The sequence below is a fragment of the Hyperolius riggenbachi genome, chromosome 3, assembly GCF_040937935.1.
Source record: "Hyperolius riggenbachi isolate aHypRig1 chromosome 3, aHypRig1.pri, whole genome shotgun sequence".
NCBI lineage: Eukaryota > Metazoa > Chordata > Amphibia > Anura > Hyperoliidae > Hyperolius > Hyperolius riggenbachi.
Window position 1 is genome coordinate 421,322,293 of NC_090648.1, and position 22,268 is coordinate 421,344,560.

General features: G+C 45.9%; 1 protein-coding gene across 1 annotated transcript in view; it reads right to left on the reverse strand.

The window, feature by feature from the left end:
* Positions 1 to 21,480, reverse strand: part of LARS1 (leucyl-tRNA synthetase 1) — a 101,356-nt gene extending 79,876 nt beyond the window's left edge. Inside the window, exons 1-5 of the mRNA XM_068277537.1 lie at positions 21,379 to 21,480; positions 9,912 to 10,030; positions 5,582 to 5,669; positions 3,009 to 3,089; positions 2,038 to 2,175 (exon numbers count right to left, since the gene is read on the reverse strand). Of these exons, the coding sequence (XP_068133638.1) occupies positions 2,038 to 2,175; positions 3,009 to 3,089; positions 5,582 to 5,669; positions 9,912 to 10,030; positions 21,379 to 21,384 (432 nt within the window). The 5' untranslated portion in view covers positions 21,385 to 21,480. The remainder of the gene's footprint in view (positions 1 to 2,037; positions 2,176 to 3,008; positions 3,090 to 5,581; positions 5,670 to 9,911; positions 10,031 to 21,378) is intronic.
* Between the last annotated feature and the right edge of the window lie 788 nt (positions 21,481 to 22,268).

Consider the following 22,268-nt stretch of genomic DNA (forward strand, 5'->3'; position numbering starts at 1 on the left):
GCCCTACTACACCAGTTATCTTCAGGAAAGCCAATCCTTCAGTCTAACCATGGTATAATATAATTTCAGCATGGGCTCAGTTGCCGTAAAAGACGATCTTATAAATGGTGCCGTCCAATCTTAGCTCATCCAGTTCCACAGACTACATCTTCTTTAACTTTTATATCTAATCTTATTCTGCCTCTTTTCCTCACTTTTAATCTGCTCTCTTAAAGAGTAACTGTCAGGCTGCAGAAGCTAATTTAAACCTCTATTCTCCTGTGTTAAACAGTTTAGAAGGAAGCCAAAAAGGCATTAGTGAAGATAAAAATCTCTCTTACCTTTGATGTGCGCTTATCAGCAAAGCTGTTATAGACCCAAGAGGACGCAAGCCGCATACTATACTGCAAAGCATTCTGGGGCCCTCCCCTAGGCTGCTAATGAGACGTTACAGCAGCTTGTAATCAGTCCAGCGCCTAGCACTGATAAATCTCCGGGCAGAGTACACTGCAGGAGTCAGCTATTGTTCCTAGCCACATGGCTCATTAATATTCACTGCACACTGTTATTCAGTACGAGCTTTTCTGTGATCAGGAAGCAGGCAGGACTTGACGACACATTTGACAGAAAAACATGGAGCCTGCCATGAGCTGTCAGGAGCATCTATCTCTGCATATACTATATACAAATTCTGTGAAATCCAAACGTGGACAGTGAAATGCATATGTAATGTAAGTACAGCCAATCTTTAGCTACTGATATATGTGTTTATTTTCTCTGAGACCTTATACCTAACAGCTCCTCTTTAAGGGGCCCATACAATGGTCGATTTCAGCCATTGATTAATCAGTCAACTCTATGGAATGGAATTGATCGGCCGATTTCGATCAATTTGATCTACAGTATATGACAGAATGGAAAATCTAGGTCGATCTGCTGATGGCAGCAGATCGATGGCCCATAGAGTTGCATTGGATCTAATGGTGCAGATTACATTCTGAAATCTATTGGAAAGCTGTTCCTAGTGTGTGGCACACATCAGATAAATTCTTGTCAGATTCGACTTGACAGGCATCTGACAGAAATCTATCTGATGGACAAATCCGCTGCAAAGCTATAAGTGTACGGCCACCTTTAGATTGTTTTTCTCCTTTTTTTGGTCTCTTTTGGTACTACACAGATGCACACAGCTTTTTATGCTGTAACATAGATTATTCTCCAACTGCTGACGCTCAGGGGAGCCAAGCAGCAGGCCCCGCAGTTGAACATACACAGCTGCTGCAGTTAAGTTTGTTAGTGGACAACAGTTCCCTAGATACAGATTCGTTTGTGGATACTCTAAGGAGGGTGGATGCAAGGTTATAACACCCCTCCTTCAACAAGCTGCAACCTTGTATGAGATCTTTTTGTATCCAGATCTATAAGAAGGGCATCTTTAAAGTAACTAGCCCATTATAAGGCTTGTTAGTTAAGTGGGCATCATGGTGGCATAGTACAAAGCACCCTCGCCTTGCTGGGTCCCTGGTAGTCTCCCAGCCAGTGCTCTCTCTGCAAGGCATTTGTATATTCTCCCCGTGTTTGCGTGGGTTTCCTTTGGGCTATCCGGTTTCCTTTTGCATCCCCAAAAGATACAAACATGTTAAATGGCTTCCCCCTATATTGGCCGTAGACTACAATGGACACATGACTATGGAAAGGATTAGATTGTGAGCACCTCTGAGGTACAGTTGGTGACTAGACTATATACGCTCTACAGTGCTGCGGAAGATGTCGGCACTATGAAAATATTAAAAAAATAAGTTAAGTGATCATATATTAAGAGGGTATCATTCCGACTCAAAACTTTTTGCTCAGATGTCTGTGGGAATGCTTTCTCTGTGGAGCAATTCAGAGAAACAGATTCTGGCTTTCTATGGTTGGGCGTAACTACACTCAGAAGGGGGACTATTCTTCCCAAGATCCCTGCTGGTTTTATAATAGGGGTACACAAATAGGGGGTGATACAAAAAGGCAGTAGTGAATTGGAAGAGGGAGAACCAAGTATTTTCCCCTTCTTACCTTTTTCCCTTTAGCCTTGTCCTTGATAACCAGGTCATCCTCTTTCTTTTCAGGAGTCTCCTCATCATCCTCCTCCTCGGGAAACTGAGGTGGGCAGCCATACAGCTCCATCTCTCTCTTCAGTTTATCTGCACATGCCTGAAAAATTCATATTAACAAGCACAGGTAAATTAGACAAGACCATGTGACAGTACCAATTGTCTGGGTGTTGGCGCTTGGCTAACTTTGGATGTACAGGGATGGACTGAGTGCGCCTTGCTGGTGCTGAAATTACTTTGGCACCCAAGAGTATCATACTGGGCACTGGAACTGAAGCCAAAGGAAAATACATACACAAAGAAAAGTAATTATAAAAGTTTAGGGTAGGCATCCGTTAGCACAGAGTCGGGTTGTCTTGTCGGTTTTCAAGAAAAAAGTCATGCAAGACAGGACTTTGCATTTTGCTATCAAAACAACAGACAGGTTGATGTTGGACATTTCTGAATGGATCCTATGGAGTACATAGAATCTGTCAACTTGCCCATTTATCCATTGGTCTCTGTTGAAGAAAATGGTCCGATCTCAAGTGGAGTTAGGAGTTGGCAAGGGTGTTACTTTAAAGGAGAGAAGTTCAGTTTAACTGGATGGGGAAGAGAAACCAGTGGTCCCAAATGCTAAGGACACTGAATCATATAATAATCCGAATATTTGTATAGCGGTTTTCTCCTGTTGGGACTCAAAGCGCTCAAAAGCTGCAGCCAGTAAGGACATGCTCAAGACACCACCCTGCAGTGTTGGGAAGTCTTACCTAAGGACTTCTTACTGAATAGGTACTGACCCTAGCCAGGATTCCAACCCTGGTCTCCCATGTCAAAGGCAGAGCCCTTAACCAGTACACTATATCCAAAATGCTGCACTGGCACCCAGCCCACCAGTGCCGAATCGAATCATACCAGTTTCACAAACTCTTGAACACAGACACTGGAACTTACTTTGATAGGCATGCCAGTACAATGCAGTCCAAATGGAAAAAGGCATGTCTTCCCCTTCAGCCTCTGAAATCCTACAGAAAACTTAAACATCAAAATAGAATAATTAGTATTTTACCTGAAAAGGCCTACAATCACATAATACAGTTAGAAGAGCACTTCTGGTGGTACAGGAACCCTATATGCACAACATATGACATAATACAGGGTAAATACTCAGAAATGTAGTGAAACAGAATACAGTAAAACCTTGGAATGAAAGTAACTTGGTTTAAAAGCACTTTGCAATATAAGCAAACATTTTTGTGAAATTTTGAGTTTGATATACAAGCAAAAGCAATAAAAGGAAAAAAAAAAAAAAGGATAAATGTGTTAGGTCATCACAACTGAGCCGATAGTTCTTCTCCCTTTGGTGCTGCTGGATTGTACTTCATCTGAGCGTAGAGACTGTATAAAATCACATTTCTATGAAATCCCTAAGGGCCCTTTTCCACTAGCGGCGTTTGAAATGCTGAATCGCAAAATCACAAACCGCTAGTGATTTTTTAAAATCGCTATGGTTTGCTAAATAACATAGGAATCGCGGTAGGTTATTTCCACTACCACGATTCGTTTTTTCCTCAAACGCGATCGCGCTGCGGAGCGATATTTGCCGTGATTTTGCTATGCACACTACAGCATAGCAAAATCGTGAACGCAATCGCCGGAACTTTCCTGCACTTTGCGATTCAGCAATCGCTAGCATTCAGCGTGAACGCTAGCGATTGCTAGTGGAAAAGGGCCCTAAAAGTAGGCAAAAGCAACTGTCAATGGCTAAGTTCCTTATTAAAGCTACACTAAAAAAAAAGTTGGGGCGAGCCAAAATATAGCAATGATTCTGTTAGTTACAGTAAAATCATTGGACATTTCTACTAAAATGTAATATTATTAACACTGAAAAACTATAACGAGAACAGTAAATGATATTTACTTATATCACTTGCTCTTCCCCAGCTACAACCTATACAGGTGAATACCTGAAAGCAGACCACATACAATGTTTGACTTATATGCTCACTCAAACAATTGGTATGGACATATGCATAGATTAGTCAACCTGGTTTTCTCCCTTGTGTCAAACCAGACACCGAAGTTTGTATTCACTGCTTTCTGTATATACACATTTATTCTCTAAGGGAGGATAAGCTGTAGTCTATTGTACTTTATGCTCATGTCTCAGATTTTTGTATGTCTATACTTTAATAAAAACTTTTTAATACAAAACTCTGGTAAGGAACAACCACAAGAAATTAAAAACATGAGATCACCGAAATCAGCAAGTTGAGGGCTCAATTCACTTGTTTGGGATACATTTATTATGAGGTAAATCACCTCATGCGGTAAAATTTCACTAAGATTTTTACACCTGTGGTAGTAGTTCAGTACGTTACTGAACAACTTCATGACAATTTACAAAGATTATTTTTACCTCGTGGTATTTGATGGATTATTGCAGTACATGGAAATTGGAAGCTAGATTGACAAGAAAAGAGCAAGTCCAAGCTGCATAAAATTACGGTAATTTAAAATGTTTATCAGCTCAAAAGCATTAGCAGCTTATTAACCATTTTTAATTACTACACAAAAATATTGAGGATTTGTGATCTACACCACGTGAAATGAGGGAAAACAAAATGTCATGAACTTTCTTACTCTCCTGAATAGCTTAACTTTCCTCATTTCTCTACCTCCGTTTCTGCTTCTCTCTCCTTATAACACCCTTCTGTAACCTCACAAATGGCTGTTTGTTATATTACCAACAGCTTAAAGAGACTAAGAGAGGAGTCTTCCTGCTGTATTTTTACTTACCCGGGGCTTCCTCCAGCCCCCTAAGCATGGATGTGTCCCTCGCCCTCCTCCGTTCAGCAGCAGTCAACTCTCGGTAAGCAGCTAATTCGGACTCAGTCTGACTGAGTGACGTCAGCTGGGGCCTTCTGCGCTTGTGCAGAAGGTCCGCCACTGAGCCGCTTACTGGGGAAGATTGCGGCTGTACGGAGGTGCTGAGGACGACAGCAAGGGACATATCCATGCTTATGGGGCTGTAGGAAGCCCCGGGTAAGTAAAAAAACAGAAGGAAGCCTCAGCCCTGAGTTTATTTAAGGCTGGAGATAAAACACAAGTTCTCCCTTGTTTTACTGCATACCAGGTGAATTGACTTCTTTGTGAATTAACATCTTTGAGGTTTTTACCTCACAAGTTTGGTAACTTAACTCACGAGTCAGTCATTTTAGTTTTCCATGTGGCAATAGTCCTAGTGAAAAGTCATTTGACAAAAAGTTCAGTAAAATCTGTTTTCTGCTTTACCGCATGCGGTAAGGCTTTGTGATTTGAGTGCTTAGGCATGTATTATGTCTCATCTGTGCATACTGTGCCCCTGTGTACATGTAACATGGTTACTGGAGCAAATATTACATTAGATTTCAAGCAATATACACAAAGCCAGAGATTACCCGATACACACGGATGACAAACTGTCCCAGATAAACATGCACATTGGACTGCAAACTTCCTGCAACAATAGTTGTTGCAAACCTTACCTCACATTTAGACAGGGAGAATGTGTGACCCAGGTGAAGGCGCCCATTCATATATGGGTAAGGGAAAGTGACAAGGTACTTGTTTTTGCTGTAGTGAAAAGAGGAAAGCTTTTGTTAGCATTTAAATATTTTTATACTAATACAGAGTAGCTTACCCCAAGACATAGATAAATTATACAATAATAGCGGACCCGCAGCATAGCATTAGCCACATAAGAGGGTAGCGGGCAGGAAGCGGGTATTGGGCACAGCGGCGGGGAGGGGGTCGGACTCCCCCTCCCTCACCTGGGTCCCCCATCTGCGCTCCCCCTCCAGCTTAAGTTCAGCAGCCGCCGCTATTAGTAAGAGGCAGCGGGCGAGGATGACTCACCTCTTCCGTGTTCCAGCGTGCATTCCACTGTCGTCACTTCCTGCAATGCCGCCCACTGTATTGTAACACACTGGAAAGCGGAAGCGGTGAGTCATCCCCACCCGCTGCCTCTTACTAATAGCGGCTGTTGCTGCTGAACTTAAGCAAGAGGGGGAGCACAGATGGGGGACCCAGGTGAGGAAGGGGGGTTCCAACCCCCCTCCCCGCCGCTGTGCCCAACACCCCCTTCCTGCCCGCTACCCCCTCCAGCTCGGCGGCAAGTGTAGGACCGCCCCTGCAGAGTGCTACTTCTTGCTTGACCAGTCCCTCCTTGCTTGGACCGGCCCTGGGGGCAGGGCGCTACTTTTTCTTGCTTGAAGGTTGAGGCCATATATATATAGATAGATTGTTCAAAGGCCATAAAATACAAAATTGATTTCACCGTAGTTAATAAGTATAAAATATAACCTTTACTTGTGCATGTAATATCCAGTGATCACAGGTAAGCTTCAAATGACATGAGCCTGACACGTTTCACGACTTAATGGTCACTTGATCAAAGGCTAGATGCACCATGGAGTGGAACTCCCTGGGCAGGAATCGGGGCTGTGGGATTTTCTAGACTACAGTAAAGTGTCTAATGATGCAGTATAAGTCTGCTGTGGCAAAAGTGCATGGATTAAGGCCCATACACACGTCGGATTTCCGCGAACGACGGCGGATCGCTCAAACTCACTCTTATCAAACGAACGATAGTCTGTACACACGCCCGATTTAGCGGGCGAACGACGGGACGTTCAAACGACCCGTCGTTCGCGGAAATCCGACGTGTGTATGGGCCTTTAGGATCTGGCAGACTTGCCCCTCCCACCCCATCTCTGCTGGGTTGCGATACATGAACTTTTGCTGTTGTATGCATGGTGGTGATCTCCACGGGCCCTTGTAGGTGGCAACTGCATGTAATGACGACTTCAAAAAAAAGCAGTGAGCTGCATGTACTTGCATACAAATCATACATACTCCTGTATGACCTCAGAAATATTAGCAGCTCTTTGATCATCCCTACCGTACACACTCCCCATACAATCCAGTGTGTGTACAGCAGCCCCCAACCAGTGATGGCTGATGGTTTTCCCCCACACTTCGTGTGACAACTGCTCCACTTCATTGGCGCCATATCGGTGGAAATATTTGCATCTCACTGATTATTCCTAGTGTACAGACGGAGCTTTATTCTTCAGCAACTTGAACTGCATAGAGTGACAATTTTCATCTTATGGTGTTAGAGATAGCTTAACTCTGAATAAAAGTTTACATTAGCAGGATTTGAAGGATACCTAAAGTGACATGTGACATGATGGGATAGACGTGTATGTACAGTGCCTAACACACAAATAACTATGCTGTGTCCCTTTTTGTCTTTCTCTGTCTGAAAGAGTTAAATATCAGACTGGTAAGTGGCTGACTCAGTCCTGATTCAGACAGGAAGCGACTACAGTGTGACCCTCACTGATAAGAAATTCCAAGTATAAAACACTTTCCTAGAAGAAAATGGCTTCAGAGCAAGAAAGAGGTAAAATGGGGAATTTTTTATCAGTGAGGGTCACACTGTAGTCAGGACTGAGTCAGCCACTTACATACCCTGATATTTAACACTTTCAGACAGAGAAATAAAAAAAAGGAACACAGCATAGTTATTTGTGTGCTAGGCACTGTACATACACATGTCTATCTCCTCAGTGTGTTGTCAGAGCGCCCTGGGATGTCAGAGCGCCCTGGGATGTCAGTTTACTTTCAGAGAGCCCCAGGATGTAAGTTTACTGAAAGTAAACCGACATCCCAGGGTGCTCTGACAACACACCGACATCCCAGGGTGCTCTGACAACACACCGACATCCCAGGGTGCTCTGACAACACACCGACATCCCAGGGTGCTCTGACAACACACCGACATCCCAGGGTGCTCTGACAACACACCGACATCCCAGGGTGCTCTGACAACACACCGACATCCCAGGGTGCTCTGACAACACACCGACATCCCAGGGTGATCTGACAACACACCGACATCCCAGGGTGCTCTGACAACACACCGACATCCCTGGGTGCTCTGACAACACACCGACATCCCAGGGTGATCTGACAACACACCGACATCCCAGGGTGCTCTGACAACACACCGACATCCCTGGGTGCTCTGACAACACACCGACATCCCAGGGTCCTCTGACAACACACCGACATCCCAGGGTGCTCTGACAACACACCGACATCCCAGGGTGCTCAGGCAGTAAAATGACATATCAGGGTGCTCAGGCAGTAAAATGACATATCAGGATGCTTTAGCAGTAAAGTGACATCCCAGGATGACTATTATCTGAGAAATAGACCATTGTATCATATTTTCTAATTTTAATTACAGTTTAAACGAATTAGGGTTCTGAGTCGGAGTATTTTTTTACCCCAACTCCAGGTACCCAAAAATTGCTCCGACTGACTCCTCTACTCCACAAGCCTGTTTAACATTGTGACGACCTTCTATATTATTAGCTTCTATAATTAAAAGATTAACCTGTACAGTTTTGAGAAACTTGTCCCTCGCACCCTATACTCTTGGCACTGCATCAGGACCACCACACTACTAACACTTCAGATGCCAACAAGTATCACTTGCCACAGGAGTTAGGCAGGTCATCTCAGGTTAGGGGGAGGGTTAAAGGGACTTTTCATCTAATGTTATGCTGGGCACACACTGGCACCTCTCAGATTTTTATTAGCTCAGCAGAATGAACCCACAGTGATGCTATTTATTGAACAAAAATGTGCAATTAATTGTGGTGAAATTAAACATCTAATCAGATGCTGTAGGAGAGGGTGGAGATGCTCCATTGCTTATGGCAGCTTGGATAATGTTATCCGAATGGTCAATGAAACCTAAATGACAACTGAAGTGAGAGGGACATGGAGATTTTAAATAATGCACATTGCCTGGCTGCCCTGTCAGTTATCTGCATCTAATACTTTAAGCCATAGACTCTGAACAACCATGCAGCTTAGATGTTCCAGGTGCGCTGGCTAAAGTTTAACTGGATTTGCCACACGCTTGTTTCAGGTGTGCGATTCAGACACTACTGATGCATAAAAGATCAGCAGGGTTGCTAGGTAATGTTTAAAAGGAAATAAATATGCCAGCATCTATAACCCTCTCAGGTCAGTTGTAATTTAACCTGTACCTGAAACGAGGGGGAATAAAAGTTTTATACATACCTGAGGCTTCCTTCAGCTCTACATACTAGGAGCAACTATACTGCCTATACTAGGAGCAACTATACTACCGTAGCTACCTATACTGGGGGCAACTATACTAGCTACCTATAATGGGGGACCTATATTGGCTACCTATACTGGGGGCAACTATACCTGGCTACCCTATACAGGGGGGGGGGGGGGGGCACCTATACCTGTCTGGCTACCTACCTATCTATACTGAGGCTGAAAATTTTCAGGCGCTGTGCGATCATTCCAAATTGGGGAGGGTGGGGGGGCGCATCATCACAAGTTTGCCTCAGGCAGCAAAAAGTATAGAACTGGCCCTGACAGCGTGTTGCTCTTCATGTAACCTATCGACACGTACTGGTGGTGGATCACATGACAAAAAGCCACAGCAGTCATGGAGATGGGATGCTGGACGCTTGGATGAAGGGAGATCGGCGGTGGAAGCTAAGAGCCGGCAGGTAACTTCATTTATACTCTGCTCGGGACTCTCGGGGAGGGGAAAGGGAGAGGAGGGAGGTACGGGGAAAAGGCAAGTGAGCTGCCTCTCCTAGAGCAGCAATGAATCCGGCCCTGCATCAGCGGGCAGATTGAAAAACGAAATGGGCCTGGTATGGCCCATAGGCTGTATTTTACCCATGACTGATCTAGACTATATACGAATATGGCCATGAAGGCCTCATGAGTTTGAGCAATAAAGAAACCCACCTGTTCAGGTTCTGATGGTCCGAAGCATTGACCTCGAACACTTTTTGACTCTCCCATTTTGCTTGGACGTCTTTTTCAATTTTCTTAAGGAAGTCAACCTTAGCAGTTCCCTTTCTTTCCTTTACCAGATACAAATGAAAATACAGTAATTACAAATTTAACAGTCTTCATTCTAGTATCAGTTTACAGGTCCAATCATGAGTTTGTACTTAAAAGGATGATGGTCAAAACTTGTCCTACAGCCTTGATTCAAATTTGTGGATTTTATAGTTCTATTACACATACGTTAACTGCTATAATAAAAACGACAACAACAAAAAAAAAATAATTTTAAAAAATTACCGTATATCACTAAAATACTTAAAGGAATACTATCGATACCCAAGTGTTCTAAAATGACAATGTGAAAATAATGTCTAAGTAGCTGACTGTGTAAACATTTTCCTACTTTTCATGTTAAATATCAGAGGTAAAAGCTGTAATTTATTGAGGGTAGGATTTAGCTACATTGGGACAACTCAATTGCAGAAGGGGTGTCTGCTTCAATGCACAGCCAGAGTTGCATATCAGACTACAGAAAGCAAATAAACTCTGAAAGCAAAAACAGTATGAAAAGCTGTGACAATTAGTTACAATTCCTCTGCTCTCTTCAGACATGTCAGTCAGAAACACAGGACACAGAAGCTGCAGGCAGCTGTTCTTTCTGTCACACACAGAGTTACACATAGAGTTAACTGATCAAGTGTGAGGGGAATTTCCCCTCTCCTCATGGCTCAGTCAGCTGTAAAATTTGAATGTATTTTGATAACAGTAAACAAAGAAGTTGCTACTAAAATGTATACACCAGTACTTAGCAGCACTTCCCAAACAATTCCTGTGTCAATTGAAAAAAATATGTGAATCGATAGTATTCCTTTAATTTTTGCAGTAAAAAACACTAAAACAGGTGGAAAGATACAAACAGCGGTCGTGGAGAACGGTGATGTGAGTCACTGACCACTTCCAAAACGTGGATTGTGTAACTGCAGTACCAAATGGCCTGCCACAATGTAAATCAGCGTGGAATGGGTGCCAGGCAAGTATAGGGAGGCTATATAATGTATTGGGAATAAATAGGTTTTTTGCAACAAATATGCAGTATTGAGCTGCTCATACTGGTTTGTTCTTCTCTTTCCCCATTGTAAAGTATAGGGAGGCTGCAGGATGTCTGGTGGTAATGAAGAGGCCACAAGTTATCCTTGGCGACCAAAACTTTAGCTTCTAACATCATTTTAAAGACAAGATTCACTTCCATTTTAAAACTGCCCCCCCCCCCCCAAAAAAAAAGATGGGTGCTAGCTTTATTTTTTTGTCTACCACCAGCTCTGGTGCCTTGTCATGAAAAATAGAGTCCCTTCGACTAAACTGAACCTGTTTACTAGCGCAAAAATACAACAGCCATGGGGCTTGATTCACAACAGAGTGCTAACTGTTAGCATGGTCGTTTTCGCGCAGATTTTCGCGTTTGCGCGCGATCAAGAATTTTCATGCGCAATTAAACGTTTTCGTGAATTTCCACGCGAAATCGTTTAATTGTGCACGAAAATTCGCGATCACGCCGTGCTAACAGTTAGCACTCTTGTGAATCAAGCCCATGGTCTGTTTCAATAATTTACGGTACATGCAAACATGTGCCACACTATGTTTAAACAGAAAAATTGAGTTTAACATCAGTCCTTTTTGGATCTGTCTTTTTGGACTAGTCATGAGATTTTATAGCTGAAAGTATTTTCTTTTTTTAACTTTCTGTGCTGACATTTTTCAAATTAAGTAAACTTTCTATATACATTTTTGTCTAAATTTATTGTGCTACATGTCTTTGATCAATAAATAGACACTTATTGGATTTTTTTGTTTGTTTGGGTAAAAGTTATAGTGTTTACAAACTATGATGCAAAAAGTGAATTTCCCCATTTTGAAGCATCTCTGACTTTTCTGAGCACCTGTCAGGTTTCATGAGGTGCTAGAATTCCAGGATTGTATAAATACCCCCCAAATGACCCCATTTTGGTAAGAAGACATCCCAAAGTATTCACTAAGAGGCATGGTGAGCTCATAGAATTTATTTTTTGTCACAAGTTCGCGGAAAATTACACTTTGTGAAGACAAAAAAAAAAAAAGTTCCCATTTCCGCTAACTTGTGACAAAAAAAAAAATGAAATCTGCCACAGACTCCCCATGCCTCTTCTCTGAATACTTTGGAGTGTCTACTTTCCAAAATGGGGTCATTTGTGGGGTGTTTACTGTCCTGGCATTTTGGGGGGTGCTAAATTGTAAGCACTCCTGTAAAGCCTAGAGGTGCTCATAGGACTTTGGGCCTCTTAGCGCACCTATGCTGCAAAAAAGTGTCACACGTGGTATCGCTGTACTCAGGAGAAATAGTATAATTTGTTTTGGGGTGTATTTTTACACATACCCATGCTGGGTGGGAGAAGTATCTCTGTAAATGAGAATTTTTTTTTTTTTTTTTTTTTTTTTTTTTTTAACACACAATTGTCCATTTACAGAGATATTTCTCCCACCCAGCACGGGTATGTGTAAAAATACAGCCCAAAACACATTATACTACTTCTCCTCAGTACGGCAATACCACATGTGACACTTTTTTGCAGCCTAGGTGCAAATGCCTCAGAATAGTTATTCAGTTCAGGGGTATAAGCAGCTGCAAATTTTGATGACAGGTGGTCTATGAGGGGCCAAATTTTGTGGAACCGGTCATAAGCAGGGTGGCCTCTTAGATGACAGGTTGTATTGGCACTCAAGTGCAGGAAGCGCACGATGTTCTCAAATCGTGACCTGGACATGGCAGCAGAGAACATGAGCATGTGATGTATTGGGTGCGTAGACCAATAAGACCGCAATACATTCTTTTTGACTAGACCCATGTTAAGGAGAAGGCCCAAAAAAAAGTTAAGTTTGGAAACTTGGAGTGGTTTCCACCGAAAAGGTTGGGCATGGTAGCTTCTCGGATTGGCGGTTACGTATTGTGTGGCATAACAGTTGGTCTCAGCCACAATTAAGTCATAGAGATCCACGGTGAAGAACAGATGGAAAAAGTCTAGGGCCAATCCTAGATTGTCTGTCTCCACCTGGACTCCAGACTGGGCGGTGAAAGGGGGCAGTACGGGTGCAGCGGAACCAGGGGATTGCCAATTGGGATTTGCCAGCACCTCTGGGAGACTATGGGTAGTACGGGCCCATTTTGCTGGTGGTTGCGACTCGGTCTTAACGCACGTGCCACCGATCCAGTTTCTACTACCATGCTGGTGCTCGCCACTTCACCAGGGTCTACGGTAGTACTAGGTCCAGGAGATGTTCTGCATGCCTCACCAAGAAAACTCGGATCAGCGCTAGCTCCACTCTGCTGCCCTTGAGTCTGAACCTGCGGTCCGGTGACATGGGGTGTGGTACGCCTAGCTCTAGCCGGGACCTCAACCTCGTCATTGCCATCGGTCAGAGAGCCACTGCTGTTCACTGGTTCATATTCTGACCCGGATGATTCGTCGGATGAGGCTTCCCAATCGCACTCACCCCACTGGGCCAGAATCTCGGCGGCCTCTTCAGCAGAATACCCCTTTTTTGCCATGGTAAACTGCTAAATTTAGGGGGTATTCCTCTGAGACTACCCAGGAAAAAGATCAACTACCTAGCAATAGGCAGTACTGGAGAAGTAGAAAGCTGTGGTCACTGAGTTTTGATTAAAAAAAAAAAAAAAAAAAAAAAAAAAAAAAGGTGCCACAGTTATTGTACAGCATTTTTTTTACAGTGATCAGAAAAAAAAAATTCTCACACTGCGGTGGGGCGGGTGAGGGTTTGGCCAGGTGATCAGAAGCCCGCAGGGGGCAGATGATTAGGGCCTGATCTCAGGGGGTGATTAGAGCGGAATAGATGCAATCAATGCACTGGGAAGGTGATTATGGGGGGTCTGAGTGCGATCTGAGGGTGTGTGTGGGTGATTGGGTGCCCACAAGGTGCAGATTAGGGTGTGATATGATAGGTAGCAGTGACAGGTGGCGATGGGGTGATTGATAGGTGATCAGAGTGTGATTAGAGGGCACAATAAATGCAAGCAATGCACTGGCGAGGTGATCAGGGGGGTCTGAGGGCAATCTGAGGATGTGGGCAGGTGTTAGGGTGCCCGCAAGGGGAAGATCAGGGTCTGATCTGATGGGTAGCAGTGACAGGGGGCGACGAGGTGATTGATAGGTGATCAGGGTGTGATTAGAGGGGAGAATAGATGCAAGCAATGCACTGGCGAGGTGATCAGGGGGGGGGGGGGGGTCTGAGGGCAATCTGAGTGTGGGCGGGTAATTGGGTGCCTGCAAGGGGCAGATGAGGGTCTGATCTGATGGGTAGCAGTGACAGGTGGTGACAGGTGGTGACAGGGGGTGCTTGATGAGCGATCAGGGTGTGTATAGAGGGGAGAACAGATGTAAACAATGCACTTGGGAGGTGATCTGAGGGCGGTCTGCGGGTGATCTGAGGGTGTGGGCGGGCACCTGATCATTCGATCAGGTGCCCGCAAGGGGCAGGTTAGGGTCTGATCTGATGGGTGGCAGTGACAGGTGGTGACAGGGGGTGATTGACAGGTGATCGGTGGGTGATTACAGGTGAGAATAGATGTATACAGTACACGGGGGGGGGGGGCAGTTTAGGACCTAATCTAAAATATAGCATTGACAGATAGTGACAGGGGGTGATTGATGGTTTAGGGGGGGGGGATTGGGTGCAAACAGTGGTCTGAGGGGGTGATCGGGGGGGTGTGTGAAAGGTGCTGTGGGCGATTGGGGGGGGCAGGTGGACAGGATCAGTGTGTGTGTGCTTTTACATACAGAGCTGCCTCCTCCCCTGGTGGTCGCTCGATCACTGGGACCACCAGGGGAGGAGGCAGCCAGTATAATACACTTTGTTAGCTTAACAAACTGTATTATACTATTAGTAACGGGGAGATCAGGTGTTTACAACCAGCCGGCGCTGCTAATTGGCCGGCGGGTTAATGTCGCGGGGGGGGGGCGGAGCCTAATACCGGAGGATGCACCTGAGCGGGCCATAAGTGGAACTGAACGGATACTGTACAAACAGAACGGATGCAAACAGATCCAATGTTAACCTATGGAACCGGTCACATACGGCCGTTTGGTTCCGTTGCGTACGTTCTGCTGAACAGAACGCAATTTTGCTGCAGCACCTAGTTTTCCGGATCGTGGAGCTCAGCAGGCCGGAAATGGAAGATGAGGCGCTGCATTGGGGGTTCAAGTGATGATATGGACCATTTGGAGGGCTAATCCATTGGGGGTGTGGGTCGGGGGTTGGTTGATGTGGGGACGCTTCATTGGGGGTGGGGGATTGTGTACCTGAGTGAGCAGCAGGCGGATGAGGAAGGGTTTCTTACAGTCTTCTTTCCCTGTTGTGTCCCACAACGTTGTGTCATGCGACTACCAAACTTCCTCCTTCCGGGTTGAAGGAGGAAGTGTGGTAGTCATGTGATGCGACAAGAGATGCACAGAGGAAGACAGAAGCCTGGTAAGTTAACCCTCCCTCACCCACCCACTCAGGTGCACGGATCAAAGTGAAAACGGATCCGATCGAATGGTGATCAGATCTGTTTGCACGGATCCTTTAGCCAGTGTAAACGAAGCCTTACGGATCCAGTGAAACGGAAACCGGATACGCATTACCGAATCCATTTGGCTTTCAAGAGACTCTGTAAAATCAAAAACATCCCCTGGGTGGTACTCACCTCGGGTGGGGGAAGCCTCCGGATCCTAATGAGGCTTCCCACGCCGTCCTCTGTCCCACGGGGGTCTCGCTGCAGCCCTCCGAACAGCCGGCGACAGACCCGACTGTCAGTTCAATATTTACCTTTGCTGGCTCCAGCGGGGGCGCAGTGGCTGCTTTCGGCTCCGAACTACACGGAAATACCAGATCTCAGTCGGGTCCGCTCTACTGCGCAGGCGGCGGAAACTTGAGCCTGCGCAGTAGAGCAGACCCGACGGCGATCGGGTATTTCCGCCTACTTCGGAGCCAACAGCCGTCAGAGCGCCTGCGCAGGAGCCGGGAAGGTAAATATTGACGTCATCTTTCACGGAGGGCTGCAGCGAGACCCCTGAGGGACGGAGGACGGCGTGGGAAGCCTCATTAGGATCCGGAGGCTTCCCCCACCCGAGGTGAGTACCCCCCAGGGGATGTTTTGATGTTACAGATCCTCTTTCAAATCCAATGTGAAGCAGGCCTTACACCTGATACAAGTCCTACAATAAATCTGCACTGTTTCTATATCCTGCTTTCATAGAAGCTGACATATTGTATTATGTGCTTTCAAATGAGCTCATTTGCCTTATCTGCCATGGCAGTCAGGTGACATTGGGGAGAGATCAAAATATAACTTTCGATTCAACACAAATGAGGGGGAATTAGACAGGCGAAACTCTTTACATACATACAGTGTGCATTTTCTCTATGTTTTTCTTCTGTCCTATGCAAGAGTTAAGGTCCACTTTAAAAGGAATATTGTGTGCTGCAAAAACTGCCAAAACAGCCCAAGTGACTTTATAGACATGAGAGTGTAAGTAGCCTGATGGCTATGATTGGAGGTGATAAGGTAGATGCAAATGTATTTGCAATTTGTATGTTATTTAGAACTGGGCAAATCCAAAATAACCTGAAAACAGATGATTAAGAATGATATACTGTATAAACGCATCACATGATATGATATAGCCCCACATCAAAAACAGAACAGAGGAATGTCACAATAAAAAAAAGCGCCAGCAAATACTGTATATACTCGCTGGAGCCTAATTTTTCAGCACAAAAAATGTGCTAAAGAGTTACCCCCTCGGCTTATATGAGAGTCTGTGGAGCAGAACGGATGGTGGAGCAGGCTTTGTTACTGGCAGAGAAGCGCAAGGATCCTGCACTATTGATCTTGGTCTTGCCAGCTGGCTCCTTGCTGTGTCCGTCCCAGTCCCCTGCAACATGGTGTGCAGAGTGCGTTGCTCAAGACAACCTGTGTCGCCTGGACTGTGAAAAGGAGCGCGCAAGCAACGTGTCAGTGGTGCAATGATCAGGGATTCTTCCTGTGTGTCATTCGCTGTCTCATATCTATGACCCCATCTAGTGGCGTCTTGAGACACAACTATCATCCTTGTGGCACATCTGGCTATGGGGTGGGGTGCTAACTTATACTGGGGGCACATCTGGCTCCTGTGGAATAGGCTACAGTGTTCTCCCCAGAATTTTTTTCTAGCTGGGTGGCATGAAAAAGTAGCCGGGTGGGTGGGGCGAGATGATAGAATGCAGGGATGAAGCTTCTCTGCACAACTCTACTTACAGCAGAGAAGGAGGTGAGCCGATGACAGCCGAGTGCTCACCAATACTAGCCGGGTGGAGGACCCGGCTAAAAGAGCCTGGGGAGAACAATGGGCTATACTGGGGAGGAGGCTTATACGCGAGTCAATCACTTTTTCCTGGTTTCTAAGGGAAAGGTGGGTACCTCAGCTTATACGCGGGTTGGCATATATGAGAGTATATATGGTACTGGCAGGCCATGAAAACGTAAGGTAAACAGTACACAGCCAATGTAAAGCACACACTCACAAAAAAAAAACAAAAAAAAAACACACACATCAAGATTATAGGTCTATAGATCCCTACAGCTAAAGAGCTTAATTTGCTGGGTCTCTGTAAAACGCACTTTTTACCCTGATTGCATGTATAACCTTGTGCTACCCTATAGTTTTTCAACCACTGTTCCGCGGCACACTAGTGTGCCGCGGAACGTTGCCTGGTGTGCCGTGCTCTTATCCCCCCTCCCGCCTGTCCCCGCGGCCGCTGCTGTTATTACCTTAGCAGCGGCCGCTCTCCCCTCTCCAGCGCATGTATATTCTAGCAGCGTATCTCCGGCTGCTCTGTGTGATGCACTGATGCGCAGGAGGCAGGGCTCGGTTACCATAGTAACGGCGATACATATCGCCGTTACAGGAAGCCGCTGCCCTCCTTTCTTCCGCATCAGTGCATCACACAGAGCAGCCGGAGATACGCTGCTTGAATATACACGCGTCGGAGACGGGAGAGCGGCCGCTGTTAAGGTAATAACAGCGGCGGCCGCGGGGATGGGCGGGAGGGTACTAAACTGGCTATACTGGGGCACTATTCTGGGGTACTATACTGGCTATCCTGGGGCACTAAACTGGCTATACTGGGGCACTATTCTAGCTATACTGGGGCACTATTCTGGCTATACTGGGGCACTATTCTGGCTATACTGGGGCACTATACCGGCTATACTGGGGCACTATACCGGCTATACTGGGGCACTATACTGGCTATACTGGGGCACTATACTGGGGCACTATACTGGGGCACTATACTGGCTATACTGGGGCACTATCCTGGGGCACTAAACTGGCTATACTGGGGCACTATACTGGGGCACTATACTAGGGCACTATACTGGCGCACTATACTGGCTATACTGGGGCACTATACTGGCTATACTGGGGCACTATACTGGCTATACTGGGGCGCTATACTGGCTATACTGGGGGGCTATACTGGGGCACTATACTGGCTATACTGGGGCACTATACTGGGGCACTATACTAGCTATACTGGGGCACAATACTGGCTATACTGGGGCACAATACTGGCTATACTGGGGGGGCTATACTGGGGCACTATACTGGCTATACTGGGGCACTATACTGGCTATACTGGGGCACTATACTGGCTATACTGGGGCACTATACTGGCTATACTGGGGCACTATACTGGCTATACTGGGGCACTATACTGGCTATACTGGGGCACTATACTGGCTATACTGGGGCACTATACTGGCTATACTGGGGCACTATACTGGCTATACTGGGGCACTATACTGGCTATGCTGGGGCACTATACTGGCTATGCTGGGGCACTATACTGGCTATGCTGGGGCACTATACTGGCTATGCTGGGGCACTATACTGGCTATGCTGAGGCACTATACTGGCTATGCTGAGGCACTATACTAGCTATGCTGGGGCACTATACTAGCTATACTGGGGCACTATACTAACTATACTGGGGCACTATACTAGCTATACTGGGGCACTATACTAGCTATACTGGGGCACTATACTAGCTATACTGGGGCACTATACTAGCTATACTGGGGCACTATACTAGCTATACTGGGGCACTATACTAGCTATACTGGGGCACTATACTAGCTATACTGGGGCACTATACTAGCTATACTGGGGCACTATACTAGCTATACTGGGGCACTATACTAGCTATACTGGGGCACTATACTAGCTATACTGGGGCACTATACTAGCTATACTGGGGCACTATACTGGCTATACTGGGGCACTATTCTGGCTATACTGGGGCACTATACTGGCTATACTGGGGCACTATACTGGCTATACTGGGGCACTATACTGGCTATACTGGGGCACTATTCTGGCTATACTGGGGCACTATTCTGGCTATACTGGGGCACTATACTAGCTATACTGGGGCACTATACTAGCTATACTGGGGCACTATTCTGGCTATACTGGGGCACTATTCTGGCTATACTGAGGCAACTTAACTCCCTACACTGGGGCAACTATGCCAGCTAGGCAGCCGCACCCCAGCCCCCCCCCCCCCCCCAATAGCCTGCTGCGCACGGCACTGTCCACTAGGTCGCGCAAACAACCGGGGGGCGCATCCCCCCCCCCCCCCCCCGCACGAGCGAGCCGTTCCCCGGAGAAAAATTTGGTCGGACAGTGTTCCCCGGGCCGGAAAAGGTTGGGAAACACTGCCCTATACAATAAAATCCCTGGGTCGTTGCGTCCAGCTGTCCGTGTCTGTTTTTTTGGAACTGCGCATGTGCGCAGTAACGGACAGCTGGACGGGACCATGGAGTGAGGCAGGCGGGTGAGCGCGGGACAGGTAAAAATGGCGCACAGCGCCAATAGTGTCAGAATGGCGCTGCAGCATTAACTTAAAACTATATTTATCGTTTTATATTTTAATTTTTTTTTAAGAGGGATCGGGCTGGAGAGGGAGCGGGCAGTAGGCCGGCAGCGGGGATCGGGCTGGAGAGGCAGCGGGGTGGAGGGAGGATTACGTAGCCTTGGTATACATTACCTTGTCCCCGGCCGGTGCGATCGCTCCTTCGCTTCATAGCTTGCAGGAGTCCTGCATCCAGCCAATCACCATGCGGAAACTGAAGCCGCATGGTGATTGGCTGGATGCAGGACTCCTGCAAGCTATGAAGTGAAGGAGCGAATAGCGATTGGTGCCGGGGAGAAGGTAATGTATACCAAGGCTACGTAATCCTCTCTCCACCCCGATCCCCGCTGCCAGACTACTGCCGGCTGCCTCTCCAGCCCGATCCCCGCTGCCAGCCGACTGCCAGTGTAGGTTAGATTGTTGGAGCACCGGCTGCCTCTCCAGCCCGACCCCCGCTGCCAGCCGACTGCCCGTGCCCGCTGCCTCTCCAGCCCGACCCCTCTCCCTGCATTTTTCAATGGTGCACTGTTTCGCTGTTTTATAAAACGCTATTTACCGGTTTAATGTATGTACATTAAAACGGTAAATAGCGTTTTATGATCGGCAGAATGGTGCGCCATTTTTTACTGTATGCGGTGAGCGAGGTTGGCCGGCGTGGGCGCGCGCATGCTCACTGGCGGCAGAAAAAAAAGACCTAGAGCCTGTTTTTAAACGGGCTTGGGTCTACTAGTATTGTATAACCGTTTGCTACCTCTCTGTCTGTCACCTCTTGTTACAATGTATGTATCCCTATTTATTGTCCAGCACTGCGTAATATGTTGGAGCTTTATAGATACATTACATAATAACAACAATAATAATACAATTTTGTGTACAGGCCCAATTTTCAGGTCTGCCCTTGAATCTGTCAGAATGCCCCTTTATAGTTTTGAGAAATGCAGGGTTTAATATTTTGTTTGTAAACTTCTCCATGCATCTACAATCACACCTATCTCAGCTAAACTTAACTCAGAAACCTATTACGATCAGAATGGTACAGAAGACTGCAGTGTGTGGCAAAAATAGGTGTTAACCGATTCTATGGTCGACTGGTACAGAAAATGTAATTGATCCGAAAGTTGGATTTTACATACAAATGGGTAGAGAGAAAATGCCCTAATCAACCTATTTATGGGAATAATCAATAATTATCTTCCAATTACAGTACTTTCAATCATAAACATATTACTGATAAAATATGGAAATAAAGCAACATAAATTGAGTAATCAGTAGTTACAATAATGTGCCAGCTGTCAGAGCCCCATGTGACTGTCCATAAGGAGAGCTAAATACAAATGCTGAACTATCTACAATGCCAATGTGAGCGCGGCCAACCACAAGCCTATAATGACTGGGTGCCCCCGCCAGGCTTTTCTGCATGCACTGCTCACTCACCGTCATTCTGAACCCCCAAGCAGCTCACACCAGCAAGCTAATCTCCCCTCTCTGCTGCCACACGTTGCCGGCTAGAAAGCGGAAACCGCACTCCCCCCGCAAAGCCTACTGGTCAATGTAGTTTTCGCCTTGTGGTAGGGCGTAGAGCAGGATACTGTGAGAGACTGCAACTCCCGCCATGCCCGGGACCGGAGGTTGCATCAGTTCTATTGACAAGCGTGATCTCCGTTTATCGCAGGCTTCTCAAACTCTCTCCTATACCCCCAACCAAGAGAGGAGGTGTAATGATGTCAATGCTAGGGGACCGGGCATCTGCTGTCATTCAGACTGGAAGAACAGCTGCTGTAGTGAACTACATGGTGTGCTATACACCTAATCAGCACCATTAGTCCCCAGCTCCCTGGAGGGAGAGTCTAGCTTTTAGAACCTATTCTATCTGTTCTCATGTTACCCCTCTAATTTCTCTGTCCTTTTCATCCTCATTTGTTCCTCTTTCCAGACTGATGTAACGACCTGCATAATACATTTATGTTGTTTGTTTTTCTATTGAAAATGTGTTTACTTGACTAAGCTATAAACCCATCTTTATTTATTCAACTGATTTTTTTTTTCTATTTTCAAATTCTAATACAATATAAAGGAAAACTGTTAGGCCCAGTTAACATCTTTTTTTTTTTTTTTCGGGCCGTACGGATCCGGCCATCTGGATCCGGGAAAACTGTCCATTTTACAGTCACTGGGGGAGATTTATCAATGCATTACCGACAGTTTTTACTTCTTATCTGTTCTAACTAGCAGGGAGAACAGTTCTGCATGATAAGAATGTTCTTAAATCCTAGTAATAGTGGCAGTTTACCATGGATTTCTAGAGCTGCACTACAGTTAAAGAG